Genomic DNA, 17,249 nt, shown 5'->3' on the forward strand with positions numbered 1-17,249 from the left:
TCCTTCGTCTCCTTCACTAGAACGTGCAAATGTCTAAAAAAGAGGACGCAAGACGGCTGCAATGTGATGTCCCAAAAATGGCGGGGGAAAAAAAATCAATAAATAAAAAAAATAAGAATATTTTAATATTTACACACATTTTTTTAAACTAAAAACACAAACATACATTTTTACATACAACTATATACCTGTTTTTTGTGTTGTGTTGTGTTGTTTGTGTGTCTAAATAAAGTTTTTCATAAATACATTTCAGGCTGGCATGTAGAATTCTGTGCCCAAAGTCAGATGCATGATGATTGGATAATTGTTGCTTTATCATAACAATATTAACAGTCATCCCTCTGGTCCGCCATTTGTTTTTGGCAAAACCTTCCATCTTTACGGTGACATTCACTTTTTGAAAAACTTGAAGAATTCAAGGCAACGGTAGCAAACTATCCGCTTTAAGAGTCTGTGCCTTTTGTTGGGGTTAGGGGTCATCATCCTGTCCCCATTAGGTCGAGCTATACCCGTGTGGTGGAGTGACCGTGGGGCAGGTTGGTACTGTTCTGGCTGCCGCTGAAGGTGTTGAAGTTGTGCAGGGGCTGCATGCCAGCCAGCGAGTTGGGGATCATTGTGATTGTGCTGGGTGTCATTAGCGGTATGTCGTCGGGCGACCGGCGAAGGGTTAGGGTGTAGTCGGGCGGGCAGGTTAGCCGCAGAGCATCATTGGGCTGCAGCGGATCGCACTCGTGGTGGTGCTCGTGTTCCTGCTGCTGCTGCTTTATCTGCAGAGACATTAGCTCCTCGCTCTGGAGGTGGGCCACGTCGTTAGCGGCGGACGACGGGGCGTTCGTCTGCGCCGAGTTGCGCTGCGGCGTCGGGACCCTGCGGTTTGTCTCATGCCGCCGTTTGTCCTTCTTGTAGTACAGCGCAGCGAAGGCGAGGATGTTGAGGAAAAGCAGGGATGCCCCGACGGCGATCGTAACGCTGAGTTCGGTGGAGTAGTCCCGCTTGGTTTCGATCACTACGGTCGACTCCTCGGTCATGTCGCCACTCTTTCTCTGGTCCGTCGTTTGCTTCGTGTTGGCGGGCGGGACCCCCGGGTGACGCGTGGTGGACGGCCAGCTGTTTTTACCCGGGAACCGCTTCGTATAAGGGTAGGGCGTTGTATCCTGTGGCGGTATTTTGGTCGTAGTGGACACGTATTGAAAAAACTCATTGATGTTGTGAAGGTGTGGGACCAGTTCAAGCCAGAATGCCACCTTGGTAGCTCGGTAGTGATCTCGGACTCTGGGTTTGAGGCCAATGTGGAGGTAGAGCTGGTCTTTGGGGTTGTACTTGGTCCAGGCTACCTCTTCGAATCGGTTGGGTTTGGTGTGGATGAACTTTGTGTCCTGGGGAACCGGTTGGTTTGGGTCCCTGAGGAGAAGGAGAAGACATCGAATCGGTTTGAATCTAGGGTACATGATGAAGGACTCAGGATACAAAACACCAAAGACCAACAAATGACCTCACTCCTGTATTTTTCAAAATACGACGCAGGCCCTAAAACAATCATACTTATTATACTCTAAAAGTGTATTTTAGTACAGCAGAAAGAGAAAGTAGTCCCCCCCCAGCCCATGTGTATTCTGCCATCTCAGGCATGAAGCCAGGTCTGCCTTCCAACTGGTGGCTATATATGGAACTAAGGCGAAACATGTGGTATCCTGTCGTCTCAACATATGCTTCAACAATATGGCTCTTTTCAGGGAAAACACTGAAGGGGCTCCTCTCGCGCTTACTGAACTGCAAAATGCATATGTTTTCATCCAGCGAGGTCGTGTCGCTGTAATCTGGCGTTCGCCATCGTCATGACAAGAGCAGGTGCAAAAATCTTTCATCCCAATCTAAAAACCCTAGGATCCACTTCTGGTGCTGCGACCTTGCGTAAGGATACTTTTATGTAATTTATCTATTGATTGGAGCCAGTCGCTATGGTGATGCAACGCGTTAATTCAAAACACACAAGGAGGTTATTAAGCATCTCAAGAGACCATTAACCATAAGAAACTCCTCACATCCAGAGAGGGTGGTGTGCTAGTGGCAAGGACACAATAAGCGGACAGAGGACATTTCTTAGACTAATGCTAATCTGTAAGTTGTAGGGGGAAAAGAGAGGAAGTAAACAAATACAATAGAGCATCATCAGCATACATCCTCATCTGCTAGATCTCAGATTGCTGCATTGACTTCGATTTAGTCTGATGCTAATTGCGCTGGTTTTTGTTACCTAGGCAACCATTAGATGACTCCATGCATCAAGAGTTATTGTTCAATAGACAGAGGACCTTACCCCGTTTTAGCGAAGTTAGTCCAGTACGTCATGACAACGGCGCTCAACATGACATCGTTCTTGGAGAAGTTGCAGTTGAAGAGATCCGTGGGTCCAATCATAGGGATTCCGAATACGTAAGGTACTTCGTCACCGTGGGCCGAGTCTGCCCAGCTGGGCTTCATGTCGCTCTGACAGTGGTGGTAGAAAGCATAAAAATATGTGGGCGAACCGTACTGGGCGTGGAGGTCCGCTGTGGCCACAGCTGGCGCCACCCACTGGTGGTCGGTGAACAGAGCCACCAGTGTCTTGCGACGAGTCTCCGGGTTCTCCTTGTCGGCCCAGTCGGTGTACATGAACTTGATGGTCTCGCGCAGAGTGTCCTTGCCCTCTGGGTAACCGTAGAGATGGTCCACAAAGTCCGAGACGGCAAAGTCGAAATCGTTAGCAGACACTCCGTCCTCACTGTCCACGATCCCGTCCACAAACTTAAACCCTTCGCCCTGATTGACCCCCAGCATAATATCATAGTTCAAGAACTCCCCTTGCTCCATGAGGATCTGGGGGTCATCCGGGATCACGTCTCCATCGATCACCGGTCCAAACGCTATGTGGTACTTAGCTGGCGTGATGTACTGCTCTATCAGCTCCTTGTAGTTCTTCTTCTGCAGGCACTCCACCAGGTCGATAGTGTCCAGCATGTTGCATCCAACCTTCTCGGCGAGGGCTCGAGTGTACTTGGCCGGTTGGTAGTTGACGGCCCAGCTGGAGAGCGCCGTTCCGCTCTGGATGATGGCTTTCTGGAACAGATCTGAACAGGGAAACGGTATCAGTGATAAGCAATAATTGTGAATGTTCGTTTCCCACGCTGCCGATCAGCAAGTAGGACACAATACACTAGGATTTTATGGACACAACATTAGGATGCAAATTTAAAGAAAATTTGACTTATAAAAATATTTTTTTTTTTAAGTCAATATAATGGAATGAATTTTAAAAATGTTTAATTGAATTTATTTTTAAAATATCTACTTTAGTTTATTTTAAAAATATTTAATCTAAGTTATTTTGAAAATATTTATTTTGTTTTGAAAATATATAATTAAATTTATTTTTTACAAAATTTCAATGTAATTTATTTTTCAATTATTTAATTTAGTTTATTTTTTTAAATTATTTCAACTAAATTATTTTTAAAATACTTATTTTATTTTAAAAATATATAATTCATTTATTTTGGTAAAATATCAAATGTAATTTATTTTTTAAACATTTAACCAAATGTATTTTTAAATTAAAGCTGCAAGCAGTGATGATCGGGCCCTCGCCCTCCGCGCCACTGCCCCCTCCCCGTCACGCTGTCCCTTCTCTCACCCGCTCCCCCCACAAGCTGCGGCGATTTTGCCAATGGTGGGAAAAAGCCGGCAGACAGAAGCAGAGGTGTCAGTGCAACAAATCTGTCAATATATGTAAAAAAGTTTACATATCTCAAAAATAAATTACATTAGATATTTTAAATATTTAATTTATTATTTCAAATATCTAATGTAATTTAATTTTTAAAAATATTTATGTAAATTATTTGTAAAATATTTAATTATTTTTAAAATATCTAATTATTATTGTTAATATCTAATGTAATTTATTTTTTAAAAAACAATTTAATTGTAATTTATTTTAAAAAGATTTAATATGAATTATTTAAAACATTTAATTTATTTTTTAAATATATAATTACATTTATTTTTTAAAAATTAAAAATTTATTTATTTTTTTAATTATTTAATTTAGTTTATTTTAAAAAATATTTAATCTACATTATTTTTAAAATATGTATTTTATTTTACAATATCTAATTCATTATTTAAATATTAAGATTAAGATTAAGATTAAGAAACCTTTATTAGTCCCACAATGGGGAAATTGCATTTTTGCAACGGCATACAGACAGCAAGGGTTAAGTTACGAAAAAGATATATACATTATAAAATAGACTACCAATAAAAAGATATATACATTATAAACAGTTTACATATTAACAGTTATTGCACAGGTGAGTGGAGGTAGAAATGGTTTATAAACTGTACATAGTGCATCAAAAACTAAATAAATAATTTATTGTACACTGTGGTGTGAGTATTGCACCTATCAGAAGTGTTTATTATACAGTCTGACAGCGGCAGGAAGGAAAGACCTTCTGTATCTCTCCTTTACACACCGAGGGTGGAGCAGTCTGCCACTGAAGCTGCTCTGCAGGGCTGACAGGGTGTCCTGCAGGGGGTGGGACTCATTGTCCAGCATGGATGTTAGTTTTGCCAGGACCCTCCTGTCACCCACCTCCTGCACTGAGTCAAGAGAGCAGCCCAGGACAGAGCTGGACTTCCTGATGACTCTGTCCAGCTTCTTCCTCTCCCTCTCAGTGATGCTGCTGTTCCAGCAGACCACACCGTACACGATGACCGATGCCACCACAGAGTCATAAAAGGTCTTCAGGAGTGCCCCTTTCACTCCAAAAGACCGCAGTCTGCTCAGCAGGTAGAGCCTGCTCTGGCCCTTCCTGTACAGTGCGTCTGTGTTGTGAGTCCAGTCCAGTTTGTTGTTGAGGTGAACACCCAGGTATTTGTAAGAGTCCACCTGCTAAATTGTCCATTCCCTGGATGTTCACCGGTGAGGGGGGGGGCTGAGTGTCATCTGCGAAAGTCCACCATCTCCTTGGTTTTCCCTGCATTGATCAGGAGGTGGTTTCGCTGACACCAGTCCACAAAGTTCTGCGTCAGTCCTCTGTACTCCGTGTCGTCGTCATCACTGATGAGACCAACAATCGCAGTGTCATCAGAGAACTTCTGCAGCACACAGCCGTCAGTGTTGTGTCTGAAGTCCGACGTGTAGAGGGTGAAGAAGAAGGGGGCCAGGACGGTCCCCTGAGGGGCACCCGTGCTACAGGTAAGCAGGTCAGACACACAGTTCTGGGCTCTCACAAACTGTGCTCGGTTTGTCAGGTAGTCCCTGATCCACTCTGACAGCAGGTGGTCCACCCCTGTCTGCACCAGTTTGTCCTTCAGGATCGCCGGCTGGATGGTGTTGAAAGCACTGGAAAAATCAAAGAAGGTGATTCTCACAGTGCTGCCGGGCTTCTCCAGGTGAGAAAGAGCTCGGTGTAGCAGGAAGGTGACAGCATCCTCCACTCCAACATTAGGCCTGTAGGCGAACTGCAGCGGATCCATTGAGGAGCCCTCTGTTGAGGAGGTGTCTCAGGACCAGTCTCTCCAGTGTCTTCATGAGGTGGGATGTCAGAGCCACTGGTCTGTAGCTGCTGAGGTCTTTGGTGTGCGGTGTTTTAGGCACTGGTACCACACAGGAGGTCTTCCAGAGCTGTGGTACCACCCCCAGCTTGAGGCTCAGATTGAAGACGTGCTCTATAACTCCACACAGCTGGTCTGCGCAGGACTTAAGGAGCCTGGAGCTAATGGAATCTGGTCCAGCTGCCTTCCTTGTCTTGGTCTTCCTGAGTTCTGTTCTCACCTGGGCTGCTGTGAAGGACAGGGGTGGGGGTGGGGGGTGACTGTCTCTGTGTGGGTGTGAAATGGTTTGATGTTGTGATAAGCTAAGAGTGTGGGGGGCTGTGGGAGAGGAACAAAGGCCAGGAGTCAGAGAGTGGAGGTGCGACTGCAAGGGGGGAGGAGTGGGTGCTACATCAAACCTATTGAAGTGTAGGTTTAGGTCATTGACCCACTTCTGATCCCCTTCAGCCTGTGAGTGGGGTGTGTTGTAGCCAGAGATGGTTTTCAGGCTTCTCCACACCCCACTGACGTTCTGCTGCTGCAGCTGCTCCTCCATCTTCTTCCTGTAGCTGGCTTTTCCCTCTCTGATCTTCCTCCTCAGCTCCCTCTGTGCAGCCCTCAGCTCATCCTTATTCCCTGACCTGAAAGCTCTCTTCTTCTCCTTCAGGAGAGCTTTAATTTCAGGGTTAATCCACGGCTTGTTGTTGAGAGAAACACCGTACCTTCTTGGAAGGAAGAGTGTTCTCAACACAGAAGTTAATATAGTCCGTTATGCAGTCCGTTATTGTGTTAATGTCCTCCCCATGTGGGTCATAAAGCTCTGTCCACACAGTGGTGTTGAAGCAGTCCATGAGAGCAGCCTCACTCCCCTCGGTCCATCTCTTCACTCTGCGTGAGACCGCCGGTTGCCTGTGCACAACAGGAGTGTACACAGTCTGCAGATGGACTATGTTATGGTCAGCTCTTCCCAGGGGAGGGAGGGGGGATGCAGAATATGCCTCCTTGGTGTTGGCATAAAGCAAGTCCAGTGTTCTATTGTCTCTAGTGGGGCAGGTGACATACTGAGTGAATGTGGGCAGAACAGATGAGGGAGACGCGTGGTTAAAGTCTCCAGAGATGAGGAAGAGGGCCTGTGGGTGCTGTGTCTGCAGCCTGTTGGTGACTAAGAGCAGGGTGTCACAAGCTGTGTCGGGGTTAGCAGAGGGAGGGACGTACACCACCGTTACAATCACATGTGAGACCAGACTACCGTGGTAGATAGAAAGGCCTCATGCTAACTGCTAACAGTTCGATGTCCCTTTTGCACAGTTGTTCTTTAATAGTGCAGTGTCCCGGTTTGTACCACCTCACGTTCACATACACAGCCAGCCCCCCTCCTTTTCCCTTACCGCTGTCCGCTGTTCTGTCCGCCCGCAGCAGATGAAAGTTTTTCAGCATAAGAGTAGAATCCTGGATGTTCTGTGTGAGCCAGGTCTCGGAGAACAGAAGGACGCTGCTCTCCATGTACTCACGTTGATGGCGAGTTAGTGCCGCTAGCTCATCCATCTTATTGGGAAGAGATCTCACATTTCCCATAGTGACGGTGGGGAGAGCCGGTCTGAAGCGTCTCTTTTTATCCCGACGTTTTTTCCCGGCACTGCAACCACGGCGGGTCTTCCGAACCAGTTCCGGGGGTATTTGGTGTCTGTCCCTGGGGAACACTACAGCGCTACGCAGCGCAATCAGCTGTTCCCTACTGTAAACAACGCGAGCCGCTTCATGCATTGTTGCGCTGGATGTTGTTGTAAAAGCAGAAAACATCGAGAATCCTGATAAAAAAAACTGCAGGGACACGGTACCATACTCTACAAGTGTGTAGAGAGAAGTTTTGTACAAAAATAAAAGTGAAGAATAGCAAAAAGTAGGAGCCGTTGCAAGCAGCAGCCGGTCTCCACCAGCGCGGGAAGCATATTTGAATGCATATTGATTGAATTTATGTTAAAATACTTAATTTAGTTAGTTTTAAGTTAAGTTATTGTATTTATTATTAATATAATTGTATATATATATTATTTCATTTTTTTGCCCGCCCACCTGTCAATCAAATTGGTCTGGTTTAATGGTACACCCTTAAATGGTCAGTTGAGGGTTCAGAGAGTCTTTCAGGAGTTAAGTAGGTGAGACAAGCAGCTCAACTTGAGTCTCTGAAGCCGGGGGGGCGGGGGGGGGGGGGGTCAACCTGAATGGATTTATCCCCATATATCTCACCTTCTGAGTAATGTGAGAGGGTTAGCAGGCTAACACACGACGCTCCGGCGCCAGAGCCAAAAATGGTCACTCTCTTCGGGTCTCCTTTGAAGGCCTGGATGTTTTCTTTGATCCACCTGAGAGCCTGGATTTGATCCAGCAGGCCGTAGTTGCCCTTGGCTGCCTGGTCTCCTGTGCTTAGAAACCCTGATGAAAACACATAGAGAGAGAGAAAGCATATTATTATTATTATTGTTGGGGGGGTCTTTGGGTCTTTGGCACTGATGTCATGTGGGAGTCAACAGTGCTAAAAGTTAACAGGACCAACACACACACACACACATGAATAATACATCATCATGGCATCACAAAAGCCTGCTGTACAAGTTTCTACAATTGATGATTGAAAGCTAGCTAATGCTAAGTTAATTCTAAAATAGCCACAAAGTTACAAAATACAAGCTACAAGCTATAGATAGCTAACTCCCTCACAAAGATCTGCTGTACAAGTTGGTATTGGTGATGGTTGAAAGCTAGATGATGCTAAGCTAATGCTAACTTACGACTAGCAATAGCCACAACGCTACAAAATACAAGCTAATAGCTATAACTAGCTAACTACCTAACAAAAATCTGCTGTACAAGTTGCTACAAGTGATGGTTAAAAGCTAGCTAATGCTAACATACAACTAGCAATAGCCACAATCAGAATCAGAATCATGTTTATTGCCATGTAAGTGAAGGGGGTTCACATTACTAGGAATTTGCCTTAGTGATTGGTGCATACAAAGAACATATAATAATTAACATGCAATAAGATAAAAACTAAGATAAAATTAAGTGAATAAACTAAAGTAAGGCTAAATTTACATGACAGACATGGCATAACAGACATACAATGAACAGAACATAAAATACTTGGCGGATGAAATGGTAAACATAGACCCTTATATGAACGAATGGAACAGTGTAATAATGTAATAATGTAACAGGTACCACATGGATTGGTGAGGTGGTACTCGTGTGCAAGTAGTGCAAGATGGAGTAAACAGTGCAAATAGTCGTCATTGTGCAGTGACTATACTAAAGTGACCTTCTGAAGTGACAGGTGCAGAGCAGTGCATTAATTACAGTTTAACAGTCCAACAGCAGAGGGGAAGAAGCTGTTCTTGTGGCGTGAGGTTCTGGTCCGAATGGACCGTAACCTCCTGCCTGAGGGGAGTGGCTCAAAGAGTCCGTGTCCAGGGTGAGAAGGGTCAGCTGTAATCCGACCTGCACGCCTCAGAGTCCTGGAGACATACAGGTGCTGCAGCCGATCACCTTCTCAGCAGAGCGCACAACACGCTGCAGTCGCTGTGCCTGTCCCTGGCAGTGGCCCCAGCGTACCACACTGTGATGGAGGATGTGAGGATGGACTCAATGATGGCCGTGTAGAACTGGACCATCATTCTGGCTGGCACCTTGAGTTTCCTCAGCTGCCGCAGGAAGTACATCCTCTGCTGGGCCTTTTTGATGAGGGAGCTGATGGTGAGCTCCCACTTGAGGTCCTGGGTGATGGTGGTACCCAGGAAGTGGAAAGAGTCCACTGTGGAGATGGGGGTGTCTGTCAGGGTGAGGGGGGGTGATGGAGCTGGCACTTTCCGAAAGTCTACTGTCATCTCCACTGTCTTCTGGGCATTCAGCTCCAGGTTGTTGTCAGCACACCAGGACACCAGACGATCCACCTCCATCCTGTAGGCAGACTCATCCCCGTCTGAGATGAGTCCAATGAGGGTGGTGTCGTCAGCAAACTTAATCAGCTTGACAGACTGGTGGCTGGAGGTGCAGCAGTTGGTGTACAGGGAGAAGAGCAGAGGGGAAAGTACACAGCCTTGGGGGGTACCGGTGCTGATGGACCTTGTTTCCAAATGCTACAAATTACACACTAATAGCTATAACTAGCCAAATGCCTCGCAAAAGCCTGCTGTACAAGTTGCTACAAGTGATGGTTAAAAGCTAGCTAATGCTAACATACAACTAGCAATAGCCACAATGCTACAAATTACACACTAATAGCTATAACTAGCCAAATGCCTCGCAAAAGCCTGCTGTACAAGTTGCTACAAGTGATGGTTGAAAGCTAGCTAATGCTAAGCTAATGCTAAAATACAACTGCCAATAGCCACAAAACTACAAAATACAAGCTACAAGCTATAGCTAGCACACACACGCATGAATAATGCATAATCATGGCTGTGCCTGTAGATTTAACCATCTTGGCACTGGATGTGCCAGAAAAAGTTATCATCTATTGCATCTCCCTTCCGGCTGCTGCCGCGAGCACCAACAGTCAAGTATGCGAAGGCGAAGATTCACCCACCAGTAGTCATCCCTTCTAGTCAAGTGCCAGACCAACCAACCAAGCCTGGGCAAAGCCAAGCATCCACATCCGAAACTTGTTGACAAATTAGCAAAATGTGCCTAAACCCATTAAGTGGCTTTCTAGAGGCCGCCACTCGCAGACTCCTTGCCAGGCCCTGGGAGCTCAACAGCGGCCAAGCCTGGCAGTGACAGCCCCTGATCCCTGCGAGGCTGACCAAGAACTGAGGTGGTGTAAAGAAAGGAGGAGAGGGTGGCCTGTGGCTCTTTGATAGAAAGCAGATCCGCTTTGTCATGGGGAGGTGGAGGGGGCAGGGGTGGTGGAGGATAACAAGGCCTTTGGCAGCCTCATGCACCCCCGCCACCACCCCATTCATTTCTGTTGCCTACCAGGTGCACCCCGGGATGTGCGAAGATTAGTCAAAGCGCCGTGGCCCCCACCCAAAAAAGAGGTTACACAACTAAGCCCCACTGCGGAGAGATACGTCACAAGACAACGCCTAGGAAACACACCTAGCGGACCAAAAATGTGTCATTGCATAAGTGCCAATGACCCTTAGGTGAGGTATCGGCGGCAGTCCGTCCGTGTGGCCACCGTGCCGTCGTGCCCTTTTCCCTCCCTGTCATTTGTGTCATCATCCTCGTCCATGATGCTGCTACTACCTTCCTCCCATTTAAACCTGTGTACAAAACACACCGTGGCATTTTGATAACACGCTAATGGTATTTTGGCGGTAACATTTAAAATTTCAGCTCAGATTATGCAGATTAAGTCCCTCGATAGGAAATGCCAACAAAAAGCAGAATTTTTTTTTCCAACCATTTATGGTCATGACGTTATGTTGCTGTTTAAACCTCACGGCCGTGTCCACTCTGTGCTTTGTCATGACTGACCTACATTAAGCAAACAAGGGAAGGGGAGGGGGGGGATTATTATTTTGCCTGACTTGTGCATAGACCCTTATATGGTCACGACTTCCAGGTCCCAGTGCTAACATAAAACATCATCATGTGGGCAGCATATTCATAGTCAGCATGTAGCATGCATGCTAACATCATGTTCATTAGAAACATGTGGCTGTACAGCTAGCACATAATCTGCACATCTGTACTTAAAAGAGGATAAAGCTCCTTTATCACCCTGTTGTGAGAATTGGAGTAGTAATACTAGTGCTCTTTGTCACCTTAGCGGCAGAAATGCTATTTATTAAAAGGGATGATCGGAGGGATATATTTTGAGGATAAGCCTGGCAAGGTCAGCTGAGCTCAGCTCTATGTATGTTGGATTCAAATGTGCCTCAGAGCGCGCTCACACAGGGCCGAGGGAAGGTAAGGAGGCTCCCCCTACGGCTCCCCCCAAGTGGACTCGCCTTGCTGATGGTGCGGCAGTGAATCCAAAGGGGTTTCCAACCCCCCTAAAATTTATTAAAAGACACCATAATTTTGTCTAGCTGTGACTCTGTTAAGCAGATAATTAGCATTAGCATTAGCATTCTGTACAGGATTCCAGGTCCAGGTGCCTCCAAGATGGCCGCAACTAAAGCATCCACCCTGAAACCTTAACCGGTGTCACTGGAAAAAAAATGAATCAAACAACCAATGAGAATGTACCAATGAAAACAAATCAACCAATCAGCTAATGAGGACCCACCAACCAAAGGGAACACATAAAACAACCGACCACAAAGAACTAGCTAATAACCAGAACAAACCAACCAATCAACTAATGTGAACTGACCAACAAGAATCAACTAACTTAGCAAACAACCAATGAGAAGCAACCAATGAGAACTGACCAACAAATATCAACCAATCAAGCAACCAATGAGAAACAACTGACCAAGCAACCAAGAATATACCAATCAACCAATCAACAAGAACCAACCGACTAAGGCACCGACTACTGAGAAGCAACCAAAGAGAACAAGTAAATAAACCAATAAGCCAAAACAATAAGCCAACGTCATTATCACACTTAGCGTTAGCATTTTAGCTTTAATGCTACAAGAATAAACGTTGATGTGGGATCATGTTGTAATGAAAGCAGGTAGCTTTGAATATTTTATAACAAAAGTCAGCAAAACACACAGATGCTGCCCGGGCTTGATTATTTGAAGACAAACAAAATAAACAGGTAAACAATGTACATCTGTTGTTTGGGTTTTTCCTCTTAATTTTTTTGTTTTTAGCAAGAAAGCCTTTGATGAGAATGACTTGTATCCCTGATAATGAGGGACAAGACGACTCCCTGCTGTTTGCTTTGACAATGAGCGATGTATTTGTTTTTTGTTTTTTTGTTTTTTTGCAGCATCAAAGGAAACAGGAAGAGAGTTTGTGTGCGGATGTTGGAGCTTCGAGTGTTAACACACGGATTAGAATGTCTGCGGAGAGGCGACATGACGGGATCGCGCGTGAGGACGTGGGCTGCGAAAAGAGGTCAATACTTCCAGGCATGTTTGGGGGGGGGGGGGGGGTAGGATTGATCGCCATGGCAACGGGAATTAAGCTATGAAATCATGAAAACAATGGTAAACAATCTAAGATTTTTAACTGTAAGATAAACAAATATATATACATAAACAAACAAATGTGTACACAAAAATAACCAAACAAACAAATATATACATTAAAATCCAAATAAATAAATATATAAACGAAAAATCTAAATCAAATACATCAATTAATTAATTAATAAACAAATAAATAAACATCTAATAAATAAAGAAATAAAAATAAAATAAATAGTAAACTAAAATAAAACCACAAAATATCAAATTTTTTGCCACCCCTGATGAGTGTGCAAAATTGGGAGGACAAATAATAATAATAATACCAGCAATAAATAAAAAGTAAGAAATAGCTACATAACAATGGTTAAAGAGAACAAGGAAATACACTACGAAAAAAAAGCAAAATAATTATAATAATGATAATAATAATAATGAAAAATATGTGCAAACATTTTCAAGGCAAATTACGGTAATGCTAAGCTAAGCTAGGCTAGGCTAAATCGCCGTAGATCCGGATCATTGCACTCGCAGGGAAATGAAAGTGACATCAATGCCATAATCCGACTATTATTATTAATATGTTTGATATGCAAATGTTTTTCCGCCATTTTTTTTCTTCATCTTGATATATCTTGCACCCCCCATGCCTCCCCCATTGTAAAAGCAACACAGCGGCACTTAAGTAGCAAGCTTTATGTGATCAAACATCACCTCCAGCTGCGTATTAGCTGACACTTCATCACTGAAGTGTGTTGTGCTCGTGTTTGATGCATTTTTCATACGATCGGTAACGCTGTGAGCAAAAGGAAAGAAACGCTGCAGAGGTGAAGTAAATAAATCAGGTTGCTTAACTCTACTTGAAACGTCTTATCAGCTGTTAGCCGTGCATGTAATGAAAGCACTTTTCTGCCATTACTCCAGCTTAAACAGTATAAGTGGTCCTGACAGCTCAATATTTGTCACTGTCCGTTTGTTTTTCTCTGGAGTATCGACTCGACGCCTCACTGAGGTAAAATCCATAAACTGTTCACTGTAAATAAAAAAATAACAATCACGACTTAACCAAGAGAAGTCGTGTCTTTGTTTGTTTAATAAATAAATAAGGATAATATTTTTTATTATTGTTGTTTATTTAGTTATTTTTAGTTTTATTTGTTTATTTTATTGTATTTAGTTTTATTTGTTTATTTTATTGTATTGTATTTTATTTAGTTTTACTTTTTATTTTTTTATTTAATAATAATTTTAATATATAAAAAAAAAAAAAACTGAATTTAAATCCATCCAATCATTTGCTCCCCATCTGCTAAATTCACCTCCCAGCAGGGACGGCATATAAAAAATTCACCTTGAAAAATTCTTTAATAACATTCCAGCACAGGCACAGAGAGAGAGAGAGAGAGAGAGAGAGATCCTGAGGCGAGAGAGCTGCTTCCCTGAGTGTCACTTCATAAATGTCAGCAGAGTTGTCAGACTGCGACCATGTGTCAGTCCGAGTCAGGGCTACTTCCTTATTTTCTCCTCTTCTTCTCTTTAACTTCTATCTGTGACAAGGTGCCTGGGGGGGGGGGGGGGGCGGCCACTGCTGCTGCTCCGACACCCACATCTTCACACAGGATGCCCACGTGATGTCTTATAGCTCCTTCTCTATGGCCTGGGTCCCTTCCAAATTTCCAAATTGCTCCCTAAAAACTAGCCGACCGTGTCAGATCCACATTCAGCAGAGGATGGAATGAGGGCACGCGGAGAGGAATACCAAATGAAACATTGGGAAAAAAGGTTCTAAAACAGGGTGAAGGAGTCACTGAAGTCGTACTGGCGGGATAAAAATCCGACCTTCAGGATGTGGTGGAAGGATACGGGGAGGGACATTTGGAGCACCTGTGCTTTTTATGTGAAATTAAAAAGCTATTTGTATCCTGTAAAAAAACAACAGCCCCCTGATTGGTCACCACATCTTCCTAACAGGCCCTATGATTGGTCGATTTGAATGGTGTATGCTAGCTGACGCTAACCCTAGGCTCAATAAACCAGGAAATAGACGGCTTAGTTACATTTATTGACATAATGTAAAAATGGCAAGCCCCTGATTGGTTAATCTGCCAATAATAATAATAGCTTATGCTAACTAATGCTAACCCTAACCATAAAGTAACCCTTGTTCCAATAAACTAGGAAGTAGAATTTTCACTTATTTACATTTTGAAAAAAATCACATCTTCCTAACAGGCCCTATGATTTGTCAATTTGAATGGCTTAATTGGTCAATTTGAATGGGATCAATAAAATATTTCTGATTCTGATTCTGATTATGCTAGCTGACGCTAACTCCAATAAACCATGAAGTATATGGTTTATTTTTCATAAGTTTCCATTCCACTATTGCTGGCGAAAGACTGGTAATGGGAGAAAAGAACATTACAAAGCAGCTGATTGGATGAGAAGTTGAGCAGCGCTCCTTTGCTATAGCGATGGATGGCATACATATTGCAGAGGTGTGTGATGCGTGACAGGGCCTGGGAGGAAGCTGGTGGGAGGGGGGGGCAGCAGGGTGACAAGGAGTAGCTTGTGCTAGCGCTGGCTGTTTCTTTGCAGATTTGTGCAGTGGAAACAGAGTGTGGGTGGCACACATGGCCGCTCTGGCCAGATCTGGGTCACAGGGCATTAAATCCCCTTGTTCATCAGCTGCTCTCTCTCTCTCTCTCTCCATCTGTCCTCCAACAGCCTGGCTATCAAATCCATCAGGATTCAACTGGTCAACCTCCGCACTGAGCTGCTTGTGACATCATTCCGGCGGGAGTTGCTCAGATGCTCATTCAGAAAAAAAAATCAATCATGTGATGTGAGGAAACTTGACCTCCACTACCAAAACAAAAGGGGTGATGGCGGCGATGGCGGCGATGGCGGCGATGGCGGTGATGGCGGTGATGGCGGTGATGGCGGCGATGGCGGTGGGACATTCTGCTTCCCCAATAATAATAATATAACAATAATGTAATAATAATAGAATAATTGTGCATTATTGACATTATAAACAATTTGAAATAAATTAAACAAACAAAACAATTTTTTGTGTAGGGGGAGGGGTGTCTATTAAAAAGCTTGAGACCTTCTGCTGCTCACATCCATTAGGATTCAGACGGGTTAATTAGGGAGAGAAGCAGCAGCATCAAAAGCTTGGTGGTCGGCCATCTTTTTTTTTCCCTTTCTGCCCTCAAGTTGTTGAGCGACATTACTCTTTAATCAGCTTCGCATCTGGGGAACGTTCTGCCCCACAGATATCATGCAAATGAGCTCGCTTCTCTTCAGGGGGGTTTTCATGGCACCGCGGCAGTCTGCGGTTGGGGGTCGCCGGAACACGCTCATCCTTACGTAAGATAGGATTTCTGCAGGCCGGAGCCAGTGAGTCTAAGAGGAACAAAAGAAAATTAAAGCTGCAAGCAGCATTGCGGGCCCTCGCGCACCTTGCGATCCGCGGGGTCAGCGCAGTCTTCTCTCCTATGCTCTCGTCTCCTATACTCTCCTGTGCTATTCTCTCCTCCTCTCATTTCCACAGATATACAACAAACACATGTTTACAACCAAACTTTCCTGGAGTTTTGGAATGCGTCTATTCCCTATGGTGTCCTGAGTGGACACAGTGAATTTCAGCTCAATTGCATGAAGTATGTGAGGCGTGAAAAGTTTTGAAGCAGGGTCACAAATAGGCACAAAATGGCCACAAAAGTCAAAATGGCGGACTTCCTGTTGGGTTTGGAGGGGGGGTCCAAGAGACTTTTTTGTGCATCTTGGGGTGATACACATGTGTGCCAATTTTCGTGACCCTACTCAAAACAGGCCACAGGGGCAGGCAGAAAAACCTATGAAAACACAACATTTTGTGTAGCCAGTAGGTGGCGCTCTGTCAAAGCCTCAATATTGTTGTATAGATGTGTTTAGGGTCAGACTCTGATCATACATGTGACATTTCGTACAGATCGGACAGAAAACGAAGAAGTTATAGAGACTTTCTGTGTCCTCAGAAATGGTCAAACTTTGAGGCCACGCCCCGGCCACACCGTCAGACTTTTGTAAGAGTTTTGGAATGCGTCTATTCCCTATGGTGTCCTGAGTGGACACGGCGAATTTCAGCTCAATCCGTTGAAGTATGCGAGGCGTGAAAAGTTTGGCAGCAGGGTCACACATCGCCAAAAATGGCCACAAACCTTCAAATGGCGGACTTCCTGTTGGGTTTGGAGGGGGGGTCCAAGAGACTTTTTTGTGCGTCTTGAGGTGATACATATGTGTGCCAATTTTCATAATCCTGTGTCAAACCGGCCAGAGGGGCTACGCGTTGGGGGCGCTATAGAGCCATTTTTATATGTGCATTTCAAAAGTCAGCAAATTTCAAAATTTTTCGGGCGAATGAATTTTTCTACCAAGTTTGGTGAGTTTTTGGGCATGTTAAGGCCTCCAAAAATGCGATCTCGGAGGGGGAAAAAAAAAAAAAAAAAAAAAAAAAAAAAAAAAAAAAAAAAATTAAAGCTGCAAGCAGCATTGCGGGCCCTCGCGCACCTTGCGATCCGCGGGGTCATCTCA

At 44.4% G+C, this 17,249-nt stretch overlaps 1 protein-coding gene across 2 annotated transcripts in view; it reads right to left on the minus strand.

Moving 5' to 3' along the window:
• Positions 1-211: 211 nt before the first annotated feature.
• LOC114431549 (neuroligin-4, X-linked-like) overlaps positions 212-17,249 on the minus strand; it is an 81,249-nt gene continuing 64,211 nt past the window's right edge. For both annotated transcript variants that reach the window (XM_028399085.1, XM_028399084.1), the window contains 3 exons: positions 7,825-8,010; positions 2,318-3,107; positions 212-1,401 (listed from right to left, as the gene is read on the minus strand). In XM_028399085.1, the coding sequence (XP_028254886.1) occupies positions 504-1,401; positions 2,318-3,107; positions 7,825-8,010 (1,874 nt within the window). In that variant the 3' untranslated portion in view covers positions 212-503. The remainder of the gene's footprint in view (positions 1,402-2,317; positions 3,108-7,824; positions 8,011-17,249) is intronic.

This window comes from Parambassis ranga, chromosome 2 (assembly GCF_900634625.1).
Source record: "Parambassis ranga chromosome 2, fParRan2.1, whole genome shotgun sequence".
Lineage (NCBI taxonomy): Eukaryota > Metazoa > Chordata > Actinopteri > Ambassidae > Parambassis > Parambassis ranga.